The following is an 18,169-nucleotide window of genomic DNA, read 5'->3' as shown; positions in this document are numbered from 1 at the left end:
GAGTCTTTCCCACACCATCGTTTTCTCTAATCAATCTTGCATCACCATCGCAAGTTCTATATTTTCATTGTTGTTGTGGCCATTTCGTAATTTTTACGGTTTCTATGGTTTGTGTACGCAAGTTTATATTTATCATCACAAGACGGTCTTCGAATGTCATGGTGATCGTTCATTACGTTTATGAATTATCAACGCACCACTTCTCGAGTAGACTTTTTACATATATCACGAGCCGTCTTTCGTCCTATCATTTCTTGTTGCTTTTGTCGCATCCATTTTTTACGTAGACGGCGTACGTGTACGCCCGCCTGCCTTGTTGGGTACACCTTCATTGTATTTGACTGTTCGCTCAAATCAGATATCAACGAGTGCTCTGCGGACTCCATTTCATGCGACAAGAACGCTGACTGTATTAATAGTGATGGTTCGTACAGCTGCACCTGTAAGCGAGGATTTGATGGAGATGGAGAAAGCTGTAAAGGTATCTACTCTTTATAGTGGTTATAAAGACCTTCGAGTCCTTTAAATGCGTTTGTCCAGCGTTACATTGAGATAACAAAATTTTCGTCTTGATTTTATTAGACTTCGACGAGTGCTCCTTAGAGCCAAGTGTTTGTGGTGATTACGCCGCTTGTACCAATAGCGACGGCTCTTACAACTGTTCTTGTCGACAAGGATTTACTGGAAGTGATGGGATTTGTCAAGGTGTGCGACATTGCAAAACTATCCACTTCGTTGTCGTCACTTTGAATCTCAAGCCAAGTTCTTCCGCAAAGGGAAGACGCTCTTTTCTGTTCACTTGCTGCACTCTATATTCGTGCCTTTGAATTCTTGACTAATATCATTACTTCAAACCTTCTCCAATGGACCTTTAAAACGTGACTAAACAAAACGCATCTTGTACATGTGTACACAGCATCCAAGAGTTGAGGGTTCTTTCACAGTGTCATATTTTAATGGTGAGAATCTCCTTCTCCTCCTCCATTCAAATGCATTTAAAATCAGTAGCAGTAGCATTGGACCAAGCATACACTCAGCCAATCACATCGACTTTTTTTACTCTAACCCTATCCATATCGTATCTTATTAAACAATACTTCCCAAAAAATAACTCTAGAAGATTTAAATCATAGTCATGGCTTTCTCGAATTATTCTAACACTGGTTCCTAAAAGAGCACTGCTGATAGGCTGATTTCTCTTCAGATATCGATGAATGTTCCGCCGATCCCGGTCTGTGTGACAAAAACGCTAGATGTTCGAACGTCGATGGATCATACAGTTGTGAATGTGAAACAGGATTTACAGGAGATGGAACAACATGCCAGGGTTCGTTCGCTGATCATAAACCGTTGCAACGTCCATGTTTCTGTTTAACTTTACTTTAATCTTTCTTTCTCTCGTTGTTTGGTTATTTTCTTTGTATATCTCCATCTTTCTTAAATTTATTTCTATTTCAAGGGTAGTTGTAGATGATTATAAATGATATCCGTTAGTAGCGACACTGCAGTTTCACCGAAAGACATTCGCATCGTTGTTTGCACTTAAAAGTTTTGTTGTACGTGTTGTCGTCAACAATTTACGGTATAATTTCATAATCCTTCAAAAATCAGATATCGACGAGTGTTCTGCGGACTCCAGTCCTTGTGAGCGCAATGCCTATTGTATAAACAGTGACGGTTCTTACAGCTGCACCTGTAAACAAGGATTTACTGGAAATGGTGGAGTCTGCCAAGGTTTGCAAAATTTGATAACCACCCAAATCTTACCCCGCAAAACTAAGGGGACGATCCGTTGTGGCTTAAGCGTATACATACGTACTCGTCCTTCGTCCACGCTATATATTCATGAATCTACGTCCTCCAGATTTACAAATCAAAGGATATGGTGCCTTTGTCCTGGAAAAATGTACCCAGAGGTGTTTTATGGCGTTCCTGACTTTGGACTGACACTGTTCCTCAGAGCCAATCAACACGAATTTCTTGTCACTGTTTACTTCAGTGATCTTTCTTTCATCTCGTTTTTTGGTAGTTGTTGTGTAATTATTTCGTTTTTAACTCACCATTTAAAATCAATCCATTACAAAGTTTTACCTCGGCTCTGTTTACACATCGTTTATGCAAAATTTTCAGCTGAAACAAAGCTCAGTTTAACGCTCCTTATCTTGTCCTTTCAACCACCTTCCTTCAATATTTGTTTACTCATTCTTTTTTTCGTTGAGATTGATTCAGTAAATTTCTGCAAATATTGACCATCTCTGGGTCTTTTTTATGGAAAACCAGATGTCGATGAATGCTCTGCGGATTCTAGTCTATGCGACGAGAACGCAGACTGCACCAACAATGACGGTTCTTACAGCTGTACTTGTAAACAAGGCTTCGGTGGCGATGGGAAAACTTGTATAGGTACTTATGCAAAATAATGGATAAAATACAAGTGATAAGTTTGTGGATTTCGTTTTCAATGGATATGTCTAAGATTGTTTTGAGTGTACAGTAAGCAAGCTGACGTTTCACCCCCTTTACCGCCCCTGCTTTATTCGGTTTACTTAAACTAAAAGCCGATTTTAGTGTTCTAGGGAGTCAAGACTGAGTAACGAGAATGGTGATTGCATCAGCAGTGAAGTTTCGTACAGCTTTTCTTTTAAACAGGGACTCAACGGAATCACCCGCCAACATTGTTCGTTTGTCATTTTTAAAATGAAGCACGATTTGTCCAGAGCACCTTCATCAACTAGCAGAGACCTACTCCGTACATGAAATCATATGAACGAAATTAAAGCGTAAAGAGGTGATGTTGCGTTGTGTCGTAGATTTCGTTGCCAATCATTCACTGGAGCATTCGCGCATCACATTTTACCTACTCCAACAACATGTCTATAACGTTCACGGATCAATAAGGAAACGTCTACGGTCCAGTATGAAAGGAAGTTCTCCTCTTTCTCATCTACGAGGTTATCAACACTTTTCGCTGTTGCAATCTCTGCGCAAATTGGGTGCCAAACTACTAAAAACTGAACTAAACAAATGGTAAAGTCCTGAAGAAATCTTCATCCCTCTTTGTCTAAAGGACAACTAAGTGGTTGAGATGAAAGAATTACTATATGTTCATTACTTTTTTTTTTTTTCCAGATATTGACGAGTGCTCAGCGGAGCTTAGCCCATGTGACGAAAATGCAGACTGTTCTAATAGTGATGGTTCCTACAGTTGTACGTGTAAGGCAGGGTTCACTGGCAATGGAACAACGTGTCAAGGTAGGTTTCAATTCAGAAGGACAACTAAGTGGTTGAGGTTAAAGAACTACCATGTGTCCATTACTTTTTCAGACATTGACGAGTGTTTAGCGGAGCGTAGCCCGTGTGACGAAAATGCTGACTGTTCTAATACTGGCGGTTCCTACAGCTGTACGTGTAAGACAGGGTTCACTGGGGATGGGACAACGTGCCAAGGTAGGTTTCATAAAGAGATCAAGGAGCTGCAAATGAAAAAGTGAAACTCACTTTAGGAACTCGTTCTCCCTCAGCATTTTGAAATTTTGTGAAAGCGCTATGGCTGTCATTGGTGGTGTGGCTATTGGCTAATTGATTGTTGCGCAGAAATAGGCTATTTGCACACTAAAAGTATTTCTACCTCTCCATTTGTTTATATATGTATGTCTAAGTGTGTGTGTGTATGTGTTGTGTTCTGACAAGAACGCTAATTGTATAAATAGTAACGGCTTATACAGTTGTACATGCAAACCAGGATTCACAGGAGACCGGACAACTTGCCAAGGTACTTGTAAGATTTTTTCAAACGGGCATTATAAATATTTCCAATTTCTTAACTTTTTCCTTTCTTTATTCAGCTGTCGCTCCAAAAATTGATCTTGGAGTGATAATTGCCGCATTATCTGATCCAACACTGAAGATCATGAAAGAAACTGTGGAAGTTATCATCGACGAATACGGAACAAAGAATTCACGCTACTCATTAATCACATGTGGAGAACAAGCCAGTACCAAGATCGATTTCATAGATGACTTTAAGAACACGCAAGGCTTTAAAGACGCGATAAACGCGGTGGTGAGACCTAAAGGGACACCAAACCTAAAAAATGCTCTCGATCAAGCAAAGAAAATGTTTGAAAGTGCTCCACCGCGACCAGGCGCCAAGAAGATACTGGTAGTTTTGATTGATCAAAAGTCAGTGAACTATCCTCAAGTGTTGTCAATCTCCGCCAAAGAGCTTGAAGATAGCGGTATTACCGTCTTGCCCGTTGCAGTTGGTTCTCTGGCAAACTTAGATGAATTGTCAAGACTTGCTCCCAGCAAAGGAATCGTTATCCAAATAAACGATGACGATGATGGAACTGGTATTGCCCAAAAGATCATTAATGACGGTGTGAAAGGTAATATTAGTTATACTTTGGGTTCTTTTTGTCGTTTGTCCTTTATTCTTACTTTCTATTTATTTCTGTTCCATCAGAGCAGATTGGGTTGGTAAGAATAAGTCTTTTGACCCAAGTCATTGATCATGCCGTAGCTCCATCTGTTTTATTATTATTAGCATTAGTACTATTAATCTTTAATCTTTTTAAAATGAAGCTAGCATAGGTATTGTCACTCCCCTGGACGAGATATTACTCCGTCACAGCTTAAAACCCGTCAGAAGTTGTCACGATTTCCTGCTATTTTGAGAGAAACGTGCGTTGCCCAAGACCGTTATAAAATGACCCCCTACAAGGCTCGGGTCCCTGCCTCTCGATCCGGACTTCAGCAAACCAGTAAATGACATTCGCCTCTTGCATGAAGTTACACGACTAATTTTCCACGATTCTAACTTATCGTGTGTCTTTTGTGGTTGTGTGCCTATTTATAGGATGTATCGAATTCTGAAAAAATGACGACACAGATGAAGTGTTTTTCAACCAGCTTGTATAGATTCACAGTTTAGTTATCTACGCGAATGAAAAGGCTTCATACGATATTATCGCCCTCCAAATAGGAATGTCTAAGCACTGCGCTTACCGGAAATTGCCGCGTATGATTATTAAACAAAATCCTGGAACCGATATAGTTTCAAATACATGCCTGTATTCTTTTTCGAAGGTTCTGATGCATGTACAAAGTGCCATACCAACTCGGTATGTCTGAGTAAAGATGATGTCTTCTCGTGCATGTGCAAAATGGGGTATACTGGCAACGGTCAGAATTGTGCAGGTGGGCACAGATTGTTTCTGTAACTATGATCATTGTCATTAAGAAGAAATGGAGTGCTCAAATTTGGCCACTTCCTGATTTGTCCATCTTAGTAAATTTCACTATCTCCACTAGCAATCCTTGTTAAGTTAATCTTCGGCATCTCTAGTCATCCTTGTTCCCTCCCCTTCCCATCTGCCCGTGCGAAGTGTCAGGGTCCAAGCTTTCCTTCCGAACAACGGCAAGTTTCAACGAAGAACAGTGAGACATAGCTCCACGAAATCATCTCCACTACGAGCCTGATTGTCTTGATGAGAGATAAAGATAATTATAGTGATAAGTTTCAATCATTCACCCACTCGTTCATTTATCGTCCATGTTTTTCCAGAACAGAAATACGTCACGAACGCCCTTCACGAGACACGAAAGAGATTGCGTAACAAATAAAACCTCGTTCTCGTTCTATGTCACCATAACGAACCAAAAGTTTTAGCAAGATCTAAACGACAAATGTTTTCTGCTTTTCAGACGTTGACGAATGTGAATTAAGAATTGATATTTGTGACGAGAATGCTTTTTGCATCAACAACATTGGTTTGTACGAGTGCTCCTGTATGGATGGGTACATTGGGGACGGCTTTGATTGTAGAGGTAAATAATAAGGCTTGTAAACTTAAGTCATAATAATGATGAAAACAATAATAATAATGATAATAACGTTAAGGATTATGACAGCGATAACTATTGTGACCCTGGTAAAGGTGGAAACGATGAATTTATATCCTGATAAAGTAAGGTTTTGAAAAGCGTTTAACGAAAAAAGCAACTTGATTAAACCATGATGTGTCGGCGGCGACATGTCACCATTATCAGTGTAAATCAGAAACGATTACCAATATATATATATATAGAAAACGAAGGTAGAAAACATAACATTGAAAAATAAGTGAAAAGTTTTGTTGCAATTTTGGAGTCTTTTCTCGTTTGCATTTGATAATAGGGACCTTAAGAAACCACGACGGCGACGGAAACGAGGACGTGGAAAAACAAGAGATCTAATTGGCAAAACAATAGCTCAGCACGTGCGTCTTGAAACTTTGTACATTTCTTAGCCGTCCTATGCAAAACAACGTGAAATAGCCAAAGTTTGCGTCGTCTGCGAACCGAAAACGCGACGGCAAATTATTTTAATTTCCATTTCAGAACTCAACGGCTACTTTATACATCATGGTGAAGTTAAGCTGTGGCGCTGTATGAGACAGTTTAATTTTTTAATTGAAGTCTTCCTTGGCGTCACCGTTGTGATTTCTTAAGATCCCTAATGGTGACATGTTGTCGCCGAAACGTCATTGTTTAGTGGCGTTACTTTTTATCCATAAATTTATGTTGTGCAAATGAAATAGATATGGTTATTAAAATGCGCCGAAAAGGGAGATTTCAACCTCTCCTTTAAACTACAGTGGAACCTCGATTTAACGAACCTCCATATAACGAAATCCTTGGTATAACGAAAGATACTTCAGTTTCAGCTCGGCTAAAGTTACAATAAAATGTATGCCACAGAACTTCGATACAGTGGAACCTCGATTTAACGAAGTGCTAAGAGACTGGGTAAATTGGTTCGTTATCTCGAGGTTCTGTGGCATACATTTTACTGTAACTTTAGCCGGGCTGAAATTGAAGTATCGTTCGTTGTACCGAGGTCTTCGTTATATTGAGGTTCGTTAAATCGAGGTTCCACTGTTTTTTAAGTGATACTTCTTCCGGATCTTCGGTTCAGCACGGGTGAAAAACGATAGCATGACTAGCACTAAGAGTCAAGGAGGGTTGAATCCTTTAGCCCTCTACACCATAATATAACTGTGCAAATTCTCCATTCTGTTCTATGTACATTTGCTAAGGTTCTGACAAGGAGAATATGTGAAGCAATCAAGGGCTTCTTTAGTTGGTGATCATTTCCTTTATTCTCGTGACCTTGAAGTGTGATTCGGGGCTGATACTGTAAGGAGATATTAGATGCTGGTCACTCCTAGGGGTCAAGGAGTTGAGGAACATGGGGGAAGGGGGTCAGGAGAAATTAGATGCTGGTCACTCTTAGGGGTCAAGGAGTTGAGGGACATGGGGGGAGGGGGTCAGGAGGAATTAGATGCTAGTCACTCTTAGGGGTCAAGGAGTTGAGGAACATGGGGGAGGGGGTCAGGAGAAATTAGATGCTAGTCACTCTTAGGGGTCAAGGAGTTGAGGAACATGGTGGGAGGGGGTCAGGAGAAATTAGATGCTAGTCACTCTTAGGGGTCAAGGAGTTGAGGAACATGGGGGGAGGGGGTCAGGAGAAATTAGATGCTAGTCACTCTTAGGGGTCCATCGGAGAACGACTTTTTCACTGTCGCCGTTTCGGCGTCCTGATTCGTGATGTTACCTTATCGATGAATCAGACTCGCTTGTACGCATGAACCAGTCGAACACAACAAATAATATCCTAACCTAAGGTCTTGTGTTGAAATTGCGAATAATATTTTGTCAAATTTTCGGATGTAGAAAAAGAAGAAAACATTGGTGCAACTGGAGGCTTCACAGGTTTGCTATTACATTTTAAAATCTGTTTTGATGTAAAGGTTCTATTGATAATATGGGTATAGTTTTTAAGATGGTGGAGAACGTTCAAAATTAATACCAAAGTTAAATGAAATAAATTAATCTACAAACATTAAATCTAAAATCTAAAAAGTGCCACCTACTCCCCGGTATGAATTAAGTTTCCCTTGAAAACAAAGAAGGAAAACCTTATTTCAAGCGGGTCAGGCATATTATTACCGTTTCAGTTAATAGGGGTGTTCATCAATTCAACACTGACAATACCTCAGAATACATATAAACGTTCCCCTTAATAAAGCTTTCTCTCCAGCTCCCCTCTCAAACGCAAGTGGAAAAATATGCTTACAGAATGTAAGATTTCGACGGACAAGCTTCATGTGTGTCAATGATATCCGAAAGTATTCGACCTCTGCCGCACTTAGTCAATAACTGAATTTCTAACTTGTATGTTTTTTGTTTAATTTTGTTTGTTTGTTTTTAAATTCTAGTCATAAACGAGCATTTAGCAATTTCCTGTGGAAAGACGCTGATACAGGTGATTCTGGACAAGTCGTTCCTTATGGGCATGCGCAGAACTGACATTCGCCTAAACAACCCGAAATGCCTTCCAACAGATAACGGGACACACTTCCTGTTCCAAACAAACTTTACTTCGTGTGGAACGAAGCTGATAGATACGGATAACTTCTTCATTTACGAAAACACTATCCAAGAGAAGCCGCCACAAGGCATCATTACAAGGCTAGCGGACGTAGATATTCCATTCAGGTATTGTAGTCGTGTTAGTGCTTCATTTATTTATTTTTTTTTTTTGCCGAATGGTAAATAGACCTGAATTTTTTTTCTCTAGCATTCTAGTAGTATTGTACAAGAGAAACAAAAGAACAAAAATAGGAAAGTATAAGGGTAATCTGAGTCAAGATTGCTACAAACCATCAGACAAAGGACGAATTAAAATGAATGCATTTGTGTAATTTGAGTAATTTTTCTAGAGCACGCGTGTAATCGCGCGTACCGGAAGCGCATGTTATTCCCGCACTTCACACGCCTTATTGGTGCTGCAGTAAACGCGAGCACTACTGAATAACAGAAAAAAGAAGGAAACTTTACTAGATACTCCCCAAGGGGCTTTTCAGCATCTATTTACATAACTTCATCAGATTAATAATATCAAAAACTAATGACTGTTTACATTAATATAATTAATTAATATCAAAACTAATAACTGTTTGCAAGAATGTGACTCTTAAGTAGTAACAGCAAAACATGGTAAGCTAAAGCAGAAACAGACAGCAATTATTTGATGGGGAGAGATTTGCCGGGGGACTGGCACTATAGATGAATGCTAGACGCATGGCAGACCTCTCACTGACTCGCGATACTCAAGACCTCATTTTTTTTTCCGTGAGCGATGAAACGCACGTGCCGAAGCGCTTAAAATGAGATGCAGCTTTCGGGAAGCTCTAGATGTCGCCTTAATTTTGTCGTCATGGGCCTTTGGTAAAGTAATGAGGTATATCCGTTCAACGCACAAATTCTTGTTGTGTAATTTTAAACTTCAGATGCTGTTACCTAAAGGAGGTCCAAGCCAGCGCCATTCAGCTAGAAACCAGCAGAAAAATTATCCGAGGCAACGCCTCTGATGTTGGAATGTTCGACATAAACTTGGGAGTCTTCAAAGATCAAGGGTATACTCGTCCCTATGGTGATCAAAGCTTCCCTATTGGAGTAAAAGTCAATGAAAGAATCTTCCTTCAACTTAGTGTTGACTCTAAAGATCGTCGCTTGGCTGTGCAGGCTCAACGATGTCACGCAACTCCCGATCCGAACCCGAACAGTACCATACAGTACAATCTCATTCTGAATGGGTAATTATTTCCAGACATAATTTTTACGATTGTCCCGCGCTTTTGACAAGAAAACAGACACCATTTTTCCTTTCATTTTCGAGCGTTAAAGTGCTACTGAAACGTAATTTTCATATCCGAGATTTTTGCAATATAATAGAGTTTGAACGTTATTTGCAAACGCTGTGTACTTTTTTTGGGCCAACGCATAGCGGAAAGTACATTTTTAACCATTCGAAGTTGACCGGCTGAGATCAAAATTGGCGGCCATCTTGGCGCGGCCAAAACAGCCCTGTGACGTCACTGGTTGTGTACTTCTGTGAAAGAAGGGTAAAAGCATGGAGTGTGGCTTGCATGTTGGGTGGCCGATAAAGAGGATTGCAGGCAAAATGCCATCCTCGTCTTATTCATCGGCGGCCACATCGGCATCTTGGCTATCTGCGAGAGGTTCGCCCAGATAGGGAGCAAAATTCCTGACTGATACCGAGAACGAATCTCTACCAGTCTATTTAGTTAATCGGAAACTGACGAGATCCACAAGATTAGGATCGAAACCGTGGTCTTGCTTGACCATCTACAGAAAATGTCGAAAGACATTATAACGGTAGATGGGCTACTAAACGCCCCGAGCCAAGGCAATGGCATTCAGAGAATGAAGAAAACATGGAAGCCTCATACGACACCGCCACTGAAGATGATCTACTCGGCAAGTCTGAGGATAACGAACAAATCCCGGTTCTGTCCTCGTGTACCGGTTCACAAGAGCCGATACAAAAGACTGAACAATACACAACAGCTAACCAATGACTCCTAAACAAAGAAAGAACAATGGTAATTCCTTGTGAACCGGTACACCAGGACAGAACCCAAATCCGTCTGTACCAAATGCCTCGCAGAACATGCCCAGAATCCCTACAATATAGGGCGAGGGCAAAAATAAGAGCAGACGAGGATTTCAAAAATGAGATAAAGCAAATCCTTAACAACGCGGAGCAAGAAACAGTAAAGGCGATCATGTGCTTCTATGAACGTGAAATCGGTCGTTTTAATACCGAAATAAAGAAAAGAAAACGAACCAAAACGGCTGGAACACTGAACACTAAGAACTGTAGTACGATCGAATCAGCTCGCGTTACGCAAGCTGAAAGAAATCAAGACAACTTAACGGTCGAGACAGTCAAAAAAATAGCTGTACATCTACAAAGGCGAACGATTCGAAAAAGACTCAATCCCTGATGTGCGTACTCAGTGCCACACATAAAGCAAATTCTCATGAAAAACTAGCATTTAATAGAAACACAACCACTACTGAGCGAACTATACAAAAATCCGCCGCTCATATCTTACAAAAGAGGGCGGTCGCTCAAAGACATACTCGTGAGGGCTAAAGTTTGAATAGGCTACTCTAAACACACGCTTGGGAGTCGTGTAGGCCTGTCAACCCCATTTTACGCCACCATCTTCGTCTTCGCTACTGGAGACAACTTCGCTTCGTTCAGAAGAAGATTCACTTGACAAAACTTCAATATCTGCCATCTCCTTCGCCCACGAATACAACTGTTTGTGATAAACAGTGAGTGAAATAAACTACGCTATCGGAGTGAACACAACCAGTGACGTCATCAATCCATTTCGCTCGGTACCAGGGCCCGGACATGGTTTTGTGTAAAATTTTTGATTTGAACGGTTAAAAAAGATATCTTTCGCTTCTTTTTGACCAAAGCAAATTATCTCATGATGATCAACATATTCAAAACTACAGGTTAGAGCAAATATTTCAGATACGAAAATTTCGTTTCAGTAGCACTTTAAATTCACAATATTTCGAAGGCTTTCGACTTTGCTTGCTTAGCAGTATGCGTAAAGCGTGTCACTTGCGGATCTAGTAATGGCCTTGTTTGCCATAGAGACTCTGCGGCAGACACTATATCCACGGATTTATCATAGTGCCACTTGATCTCTTTACAGTTGTCCCCAGGATCCCACGGTGCAATATCACCACAATGACGAAAACAAGGGCCTTCACCGGTTTAGTGTTCAAACATTCCAATTTGTCAACTCACCGGATCCGTTTGTGTACATCCACTGCAAGGTAAGACACATTTCAGGCGCATGTACCCTAAAACATTCTCCTTCTCCTACGTTTTCGGCACTAGTGAAGATAGAAAAAATATCATTTTCATGACAGTTTGCCAATTTCAGAAACATTCCAGGTTTTGAATTATTTTGTTACTTGTCCACAAGTAAGGTGACGTGCTGCAAGCATAACTAAATAAGCGGATAGGATGGCTTTGAGGGGAGGTTAGAGGCCATAAAGACACGTCTGTTAAATTCTTAATACTGTTGGTCAAGAAATTTTACATATGTCTGGGAAACGTCAGGGAATTCAAAAAACCTATGAATATATCAACAAAGTTGAAATGGTAAATTGGCCACCGTGACGATTATAAAATCTGACGTTTCGAGCGTTAGCCCTTCGTCAAGGGCTTCGACGAAGGGCTAACGCTCGAAACGTCAGCTTTTATAATCGTAACGGTGGCCAATTTACCATTTCAACTTTGTTGATATATTCAAATTATTTCGTTACCGCCACCGACGCAGCCCAAAACAGTTTCTTTAGAAACTATCAGCCTTTATTCAAAAAACCTATGACCGAGCTATGTATGAATCGCAGTGGAATCAAACCTGTTTTCTTTCCTTTCCAGGCCGTGGTTTGCAACTCATCAGATCCAAACTCAGAGTGTTTCAAAAACTGTGACGTACTTCCCAGGAACCGCCATCGCAGAGCCCTTCCATATAGTGCACCTGTGCACACCACGTTACTCAGCCATGGCCCTATTTGGTTAACGAACCCTGAACAATTTAAAGGTATTGAATTAAGAATGATATTTTCAATAATGATAATTAATCTGGTAGATTGTAATAGCAAACTCGTTTATGAATTAATGAAGAGGTGGAAAATTATAAAAAGAAGAATACTAGATACTTTAATTTTTTCTATCTTTTCTCTTTATAGTAGGAAAAAAAGTGACAAATCTTTTATAATTATTTATGGTTGTAATTTGGAGGTTTTGTTTGTTTGTTTGTAAGTTTTTTTGGCGAAAAATCAAGACCAAAGTTATAACCAAGGTCAATAACCAAAGTCAATAATCAAGGTCAATAATCAACGTCAATAATCAAGGTCAATCACGACATAGGGAAATCTTACAAAGAGGTAAAGAGGCATCAAATACACGTAATCGGCTTCGAGCGAGGGAGACTGGTACGTTTTGCCTTTGATTGGTCCAAAACGCTAATACAAGCTTTCACAGCCAATCACGAGAAGCAGAAGAGTAAAACCCATATCATTCTAATTTCTTTAGAAAATTGAATTTTTATGTCCTAAAATAACCGTGGTATTGATTTCTCCTCCATCCTCAGATTCTCCAGGCCAGCACCCCTTGTTGGGTGTTTCTTTCGTCCTCGGAATGTTTGCTCTGCTGTGTGTTGTGGTGTTTGCAGTTGTCCGTCAAAAAATGATCACAGGCAAGAGAAGCGGATCACCAGCAGATGTATGACAGAAAACAAGAGAGAATTATTCTATTATTTTTATAAATTATCGCGTTAAAGAAGGTGCTAACGGCAATTAATAATCGCGCGGAGACAAGGGGTTCCTGTTTTTCCAAGTTAAAAACTTATCTCTAGTAGTGGCCGAATAGCGAAATAAAACAAGAACAACATTTTTCGTAAACTGTGAAAGATATTTTAGCTCACCACACTAGGAAATACTGCCTTTTTGAGACATTTTAAAATCTGGAAGCGTCTTGTAGATGATCTTAATACTGTACTACTAAACCTTAGCTTGGTAATTTTAAACTGAAATGTCACTCCGCAGAAATAAGGACGTCTCTAAGGTTATTTGAGGATTGACTAGTCAGACTTAATTAATATCAGGCGAGTAAAAAACCCTTATCCCAATATCAGCTTGGTTGAAAAATAAGACAAAGGCAGTAGAAATTATGAGGTTTTGTGGGAATTCGAAATCTCCCTCAAGTAGGTGACAAACTTGTGGCAAGACTTACTCACGCTATTGTAATGTTATGAACATGTCAAAGCGAATTTTTTTGTGAGTACTTGTTCATTTACAAGTCTTCCAGATAAGCTGTGGTTGATTAAGAAAAATCTCTGAACCTTTTTCTTATCAACCCGAGTTTTTGTTAGCTTTATTCAAGGGAAACCCCTATTGCTGCGATGTTTTATATATTTAACGACAAGTAACAAGAGAGGTGCACGAGATATTGTTGGCGTTCACTTTCAAAGATGAACTTAAAAATAAAAAAGACTGCTGAACCCTTTGTAGGTCTGTGACCTATTAATCTTATTTATTTAATTATTTTGGAGTGAAATGACATTGTTAGGGTTTTTTTTTTTTTTTTTTTTTTTTTCTTACTTTTTACCCCATGGTATGGCATTAGTTATGTTACGAGGTTCAGGAATGTGACCTAAAATTCACTCACTCAGTCACTCCATTTTGATTGATTTATGCATTGAACTCTGATTTGACGCATTATCCCTTTCCTCGCCTACAAGGTTTGGTTCTGTCCAAAGAGTCGAGCTGTTGTCTTCTGTACAAATATCTGAGGGGGTGGCAAAGGTGGAAATTTCTATTTAAGTAATTGGAGAGATCAGCTCTATCCAAATTGGCGTTTTTCCGGGCGAACGACACGGTGCTCTTTCCTTCTTTTGCTCTATTCTTGGTCAATGAACACCTCTTTAGGTCTCACAAATGAAAAGGAGAATGTACGTGAGAATACTCAACTGGATAGAAAAGGGATTCAAAGTTCTAAAAGTGACATAGACGGTTGTTCGTACGACAGCTGGGCAGATTAAAACACAGCAGCACCTTGTTTCTTCGAAATGCCCTTAGAAATGAAAAACAGATCCGATAATCACTGACTAGTAGCAGAAGCCATATTTTACTCGGGCGCTTATTTTAAATTTCGGCTAAAGGAGAGGAGGGCGCTGATTAAAAAAAAAAAAAAAACATTAATCTGTACTAATACGCGGTTGAAGCTTAAAAAGTTGTAAATAAAGTGGTAATAAAAACAGTTTCCCCCGTTTCCCTACTATTTCAAAAAGTGAGGGAGGAGGGGGGACCGCCTATTCGAAGGGGGCGCTCTTTTGATATGATGACCTCGGGGGTGGGCGTTTATTTAAGGAAATATGGTAACTTATGGACTAATCATTATTTCTCTCCTGGAGGACCGGAGGATTACAGAGGGATCATATGGTTTTCAGGGGGAACGCAGGAGCACCAGTCGTCGCCAAAAGAGTATAAGGGAAAATTTACTGCCAACGGGGGAGGGATCCTAAATTATAATATTACAGAGCTTAAGAGGATCAGGCAAATTTTATTGTAACGCAACTAGAATCCTCCACCATACCTCTCGGTATGTCGTTTTGTCGTGTGCTGTAATGACGATTACTGAGAATGCAACGGTTTTGTATATGTTTTTCTTCATTATTGTACGCTGGTGCTCAGCCGAAACAAAATAAACCTAATGGTTCAATATATTACTGTCAGTTGTGTAGTGAGCTGAAATTCGATGTCGATTATGTTGAACACGCCTATTGAAGTCGGAAAACTCATTTGAATTACAAAGAATTTCAAAATTAATATTCACATTTGCGCTCAGTCTTGCGCGTGGAAAGAGCTAACAAATTCTAAGAAAGCTGAGCGTCTCTTTTCGCTTCTAGGGAGTCAAAAACCATTTAATTTCGACCCTATTACCTTGGATATTATCTGTTCTGTCCGAGTCAGCCAGTGTTTCTTATGCCGGATCAAGTGGTTCAGATACCATGTCGAGGGATTCACGCTATTCACTTTGTGACGACGTTTCCCTCGATAAATAACTTATTGAAATATACATTTGGATAGAAATACAGTCCTCTCTCTCGTTGTGGCCCTTGCAAAATAAACTTACAAACGGAGTTACATTGTAGGAAGTAAGAGCGTAATACACATAGCACAGCTAGTGTAGGACAAATATATCCTCTGGATGTGACAGCCGCCATGACAGTTCTTCTTGAACGTGACTTAGTGGCAACGCTTGAAATTCATACTTTATAGTTGGTGTACTTACCTAATTACTTCTAACAACAACAAACATATGAAACATATGTATGAACTGCGGTTATGAAACGTATATGTGCACGATCCTTCGCAGTAAAGCACTATTTGAGCAATAGTGAAAATCAGACCTGAAAAAAATTTCAGGCCTGTACGGGATTCGAACCACTGACCTCTGCGATACTAGTGCAGCGCTCTACCAATTGAGCTAACAAGCCAACTGGGAGCAGGCCATCAAATTAATTCGACATAAACCCGTAGATGATAAATCAAACAACAAACATATGAAACATATGTATGAACTGCGGTTATGAAACGTATATGTGCACGATCCTTCGCACGATCCTTCATCTACGGGTTTATGTCGAATTAATTTGATGGCCTGCTCCCAGTTGGCTTGTTAGCTCAATTGGTAGAGCGCTGCACTAGTATCGCAGAGGTCAGTGGTTCGAATCCCGTACAGGCCTGAAATTTTTTTCAGGTCTGATTTTCACTATTGCTCAAATAGTGCTTTACTGCGAAGGATCGTGCACATATACCTAATTACTTCTGTTTGAATTTCATTCCTCCACATATTTTCAACTAGCTTCTATTATTACAGTTTTTTTACCAGAATGTATCAAACGTTACATTTATTAATTGGAATGAAAAGTAACTTAGGTATGTACGTATTTTTAATACATTTTTCTCTTTCTTCTCGATAGGACAGTAGAGAGAAGAATGATACCACCTCTAAATCAAGAAACTCTAGGACTGGGATGGAGAAACATGACAACTTCTGACAAGGTTAGATAATAGGCCATTTTACTGTTGTGTACTTAGTTGCCAAGCCTTTGATTCAGAGTGAGCCTGAAGGTGACCTTGTTGTGATAGAGACCTGTATCTACTTAGCATAATAACAAAGTGATTTACATTTGAAAGGTAGCAAGGTTTGTATCATAACAAGGTCAACCCTAGCCTCACTCTCATTCAAAGGCTTGGCAACCAAGCACACAACTGTAAAATGGACTATTGGCTTTTTGTCACGGTAAATAAAGAATAAATACTTATCTTGGTCTTTTCATCTCCGTTGAACAATCTAACCTGGATCTAGCGAATGTTTGCAATCCAAAACTAACTCAGTCAATGATGACAAAAAACTGCAAAGTAAGAAATGAATCAATTTCTTCACCCTCTGATCTCTTGAATCTATTTCTGATTGAGGTGGTTTTCAGTTGTTTTCAGCATTGTGCGTTTGAAGAACAAAATCTATTATATCCAATGAATATATAAAGTTCATATATTTTTGAACTGCGGTATTAAATACGTATGATGCACGATCCTTCGCAGTAGATAGCGCTATTTATGCAATAGCGAAAATCAGACCTGAAAAAAATCAGGCTTGTACGGGATTCGAACCACTGACCTCTGCGATACTAGTGCGGCGCTCTACCAATTAAGCTAACAAGCCAACTGGGAGCAGGCCGTTAAGTTTATTCGTAATAAAATCTACCATCTACACTTTTTAACTGTTTCACCAATGTCAAAGAAATACAAGTACCTTATTATCACTGTGCATGTTTAGGCTATCCAACTGAGGTTACCATAGCAACGGTTTAGCCAATCTTATTATTTTCAAATTCGAAGATTAGAGAATAATTGTAAGAATGATGTCGATCATCCAAATTTTCCTAGATCGTTTAAAGTGCTACCGAGACGAAAATTGATGTTCTTCAAAACAAATTTTATTATGCCGACAATTAAAGTTTAGATCCTAAACGAAAAGAAAAAATACCGTTCCGCCATTGCTCAAACTACAACAACTGAACCAACGGTATTTTTTCAGCGTTTTTGCCCATCGTGACATCATATTATTCCTTTCGACGAAGCTCTGTCTAAGTAGATAAAGGAATTTGTCGATCGTGCTTGAAAAACGTTGCTGTTCGTCATTTTAACCGATAGTAATAGTACTATTTCTTTCGATGAGGGGTCCATGGATGATTGCTGTAGTGAGAGCTAGAGCTTCAAAAGCGGCCTACTGGTGAAGCAGAAGTTCATAATACAAAGTTTAGGATATATGTTCTCAGTTAAGCTTTTTGCTGCAGAATAAAAATACTTCCTTAAAGGCTATCTTTGTGTTTTAAGGTGTCTTCGAACTGTACTCTTCCATTTTGCTAGAAGTTCAAATCTTTTTCCTTTGTCGTACTATGACTTAAGGCCGTTATGCAACGCTTTTCCGAGCTAAATTGTGGTTTACTATGGCTTCGAAGAAGATCAATAGCCTGTTTGTTTCTATGAATTGTTTTAATTATTACACATTACTTCAAACTCGTATTTGTACAGCTTTTCGTCCTCCGAAAAAACTCAGAATGCTACGGAAATTTTACGAAGTAGTACTACTTTAATTGATTCTCAGGGAACAAAAGTATTTTGTGTACATTGTTACCGTGACACCTAAGAA

At 39.5% G+C, this 18,169-nt stretch overlaps 1 protein-coding gene across 12 annotated transcripts in view; it reads left to right on the top strand.

The window, feature by feature from the left end:
• The window catches only part of LOC111327524 (uncharacterized), a 100,086-nt gene extending 86,132 nt beyond the window's left edge, over nt 1-13,954 (top strand). For 6 of the 12 annotated variants that reach the window (XM_088740599.1, XM_088740604.1, XM_088740600.1 and 3 more), the window contains 16 exons: nt 359-481; nt 583-705; nt 1,205-1,327; nt 1,612-1,734; nt 2,281-2,403; nt 3,130-3,252; nt 3,325-3,447; nt 3,846-4,388; nt 5,089-5,199; nt 5,707-5,829; nt 7,717-7,755; nt 8,262-8,541; nt 9,336-9,641; nt 11,589-11,712; nt 12,326-12,488; nt 13,041-13,954. In XM_088740599.1, the coding sequence (XP_088596725.1) occupies nt 359-481; nt 583-705; nt 1,205-1,327; nt 1,612-1,734; nt 2,281-2,403; nt 3,130-3,252; nt 3,325-3,447; nt 3,846-4,388; nt 5,089-5,199; nt 5,707-5,829; nt 7,717-7,755; nt 8,262-8,541; nt 9,336-9,641; nt 11,589-11,712; nt 12,326-12,488; nt 13,041-13,177 (2,687 nt within the window). In that variant the 3' untranslated portion in view covers nt 13,178-13,954. Of the gene's footprint in view, nt 1-287; nt 482-582; nt 706-1,204; nt 1,328-1,611; nt 1,735-2,280; nt 2,404-3,129; nt 3,253-3,324; nt 3,448-3,845; nt 4,389-5,088; nt 5,200-5,706; nt 5,830-7,716; nt 7,756-8,261; nt 8,542-9,335; nt 9,642-11,588; nt 11,713-12,325; nt 12,489-13,040 lie in introns of those variants that run through there. The other 6 variants (XM_088740602.1, XM_088740607.1, XM_088740606.1 and 3 more) reach the window with 6 other exon arrangements.
• Nucleotides 13,955-18,169: the final 4,215 nt, after the last annotated feature.

This window comes from Stylophora pistillata, chromosome 12 (genome assembly GCF_964205215.1).
Source record: "Stylophora pistillata chromosome 12, jaStyPist1.2, whole genome shotgun sequence".
Classification (NCBI taxonomy): Eukaryota; Metazoa; Cnidaria; class Anthozoa; order Scleractinia; family Pocilloporidae; genus Stylophora; species Stylophora pistillata.
This window is presented reverse-complemented; position numbering and strand designations above follow the sequence as displayed.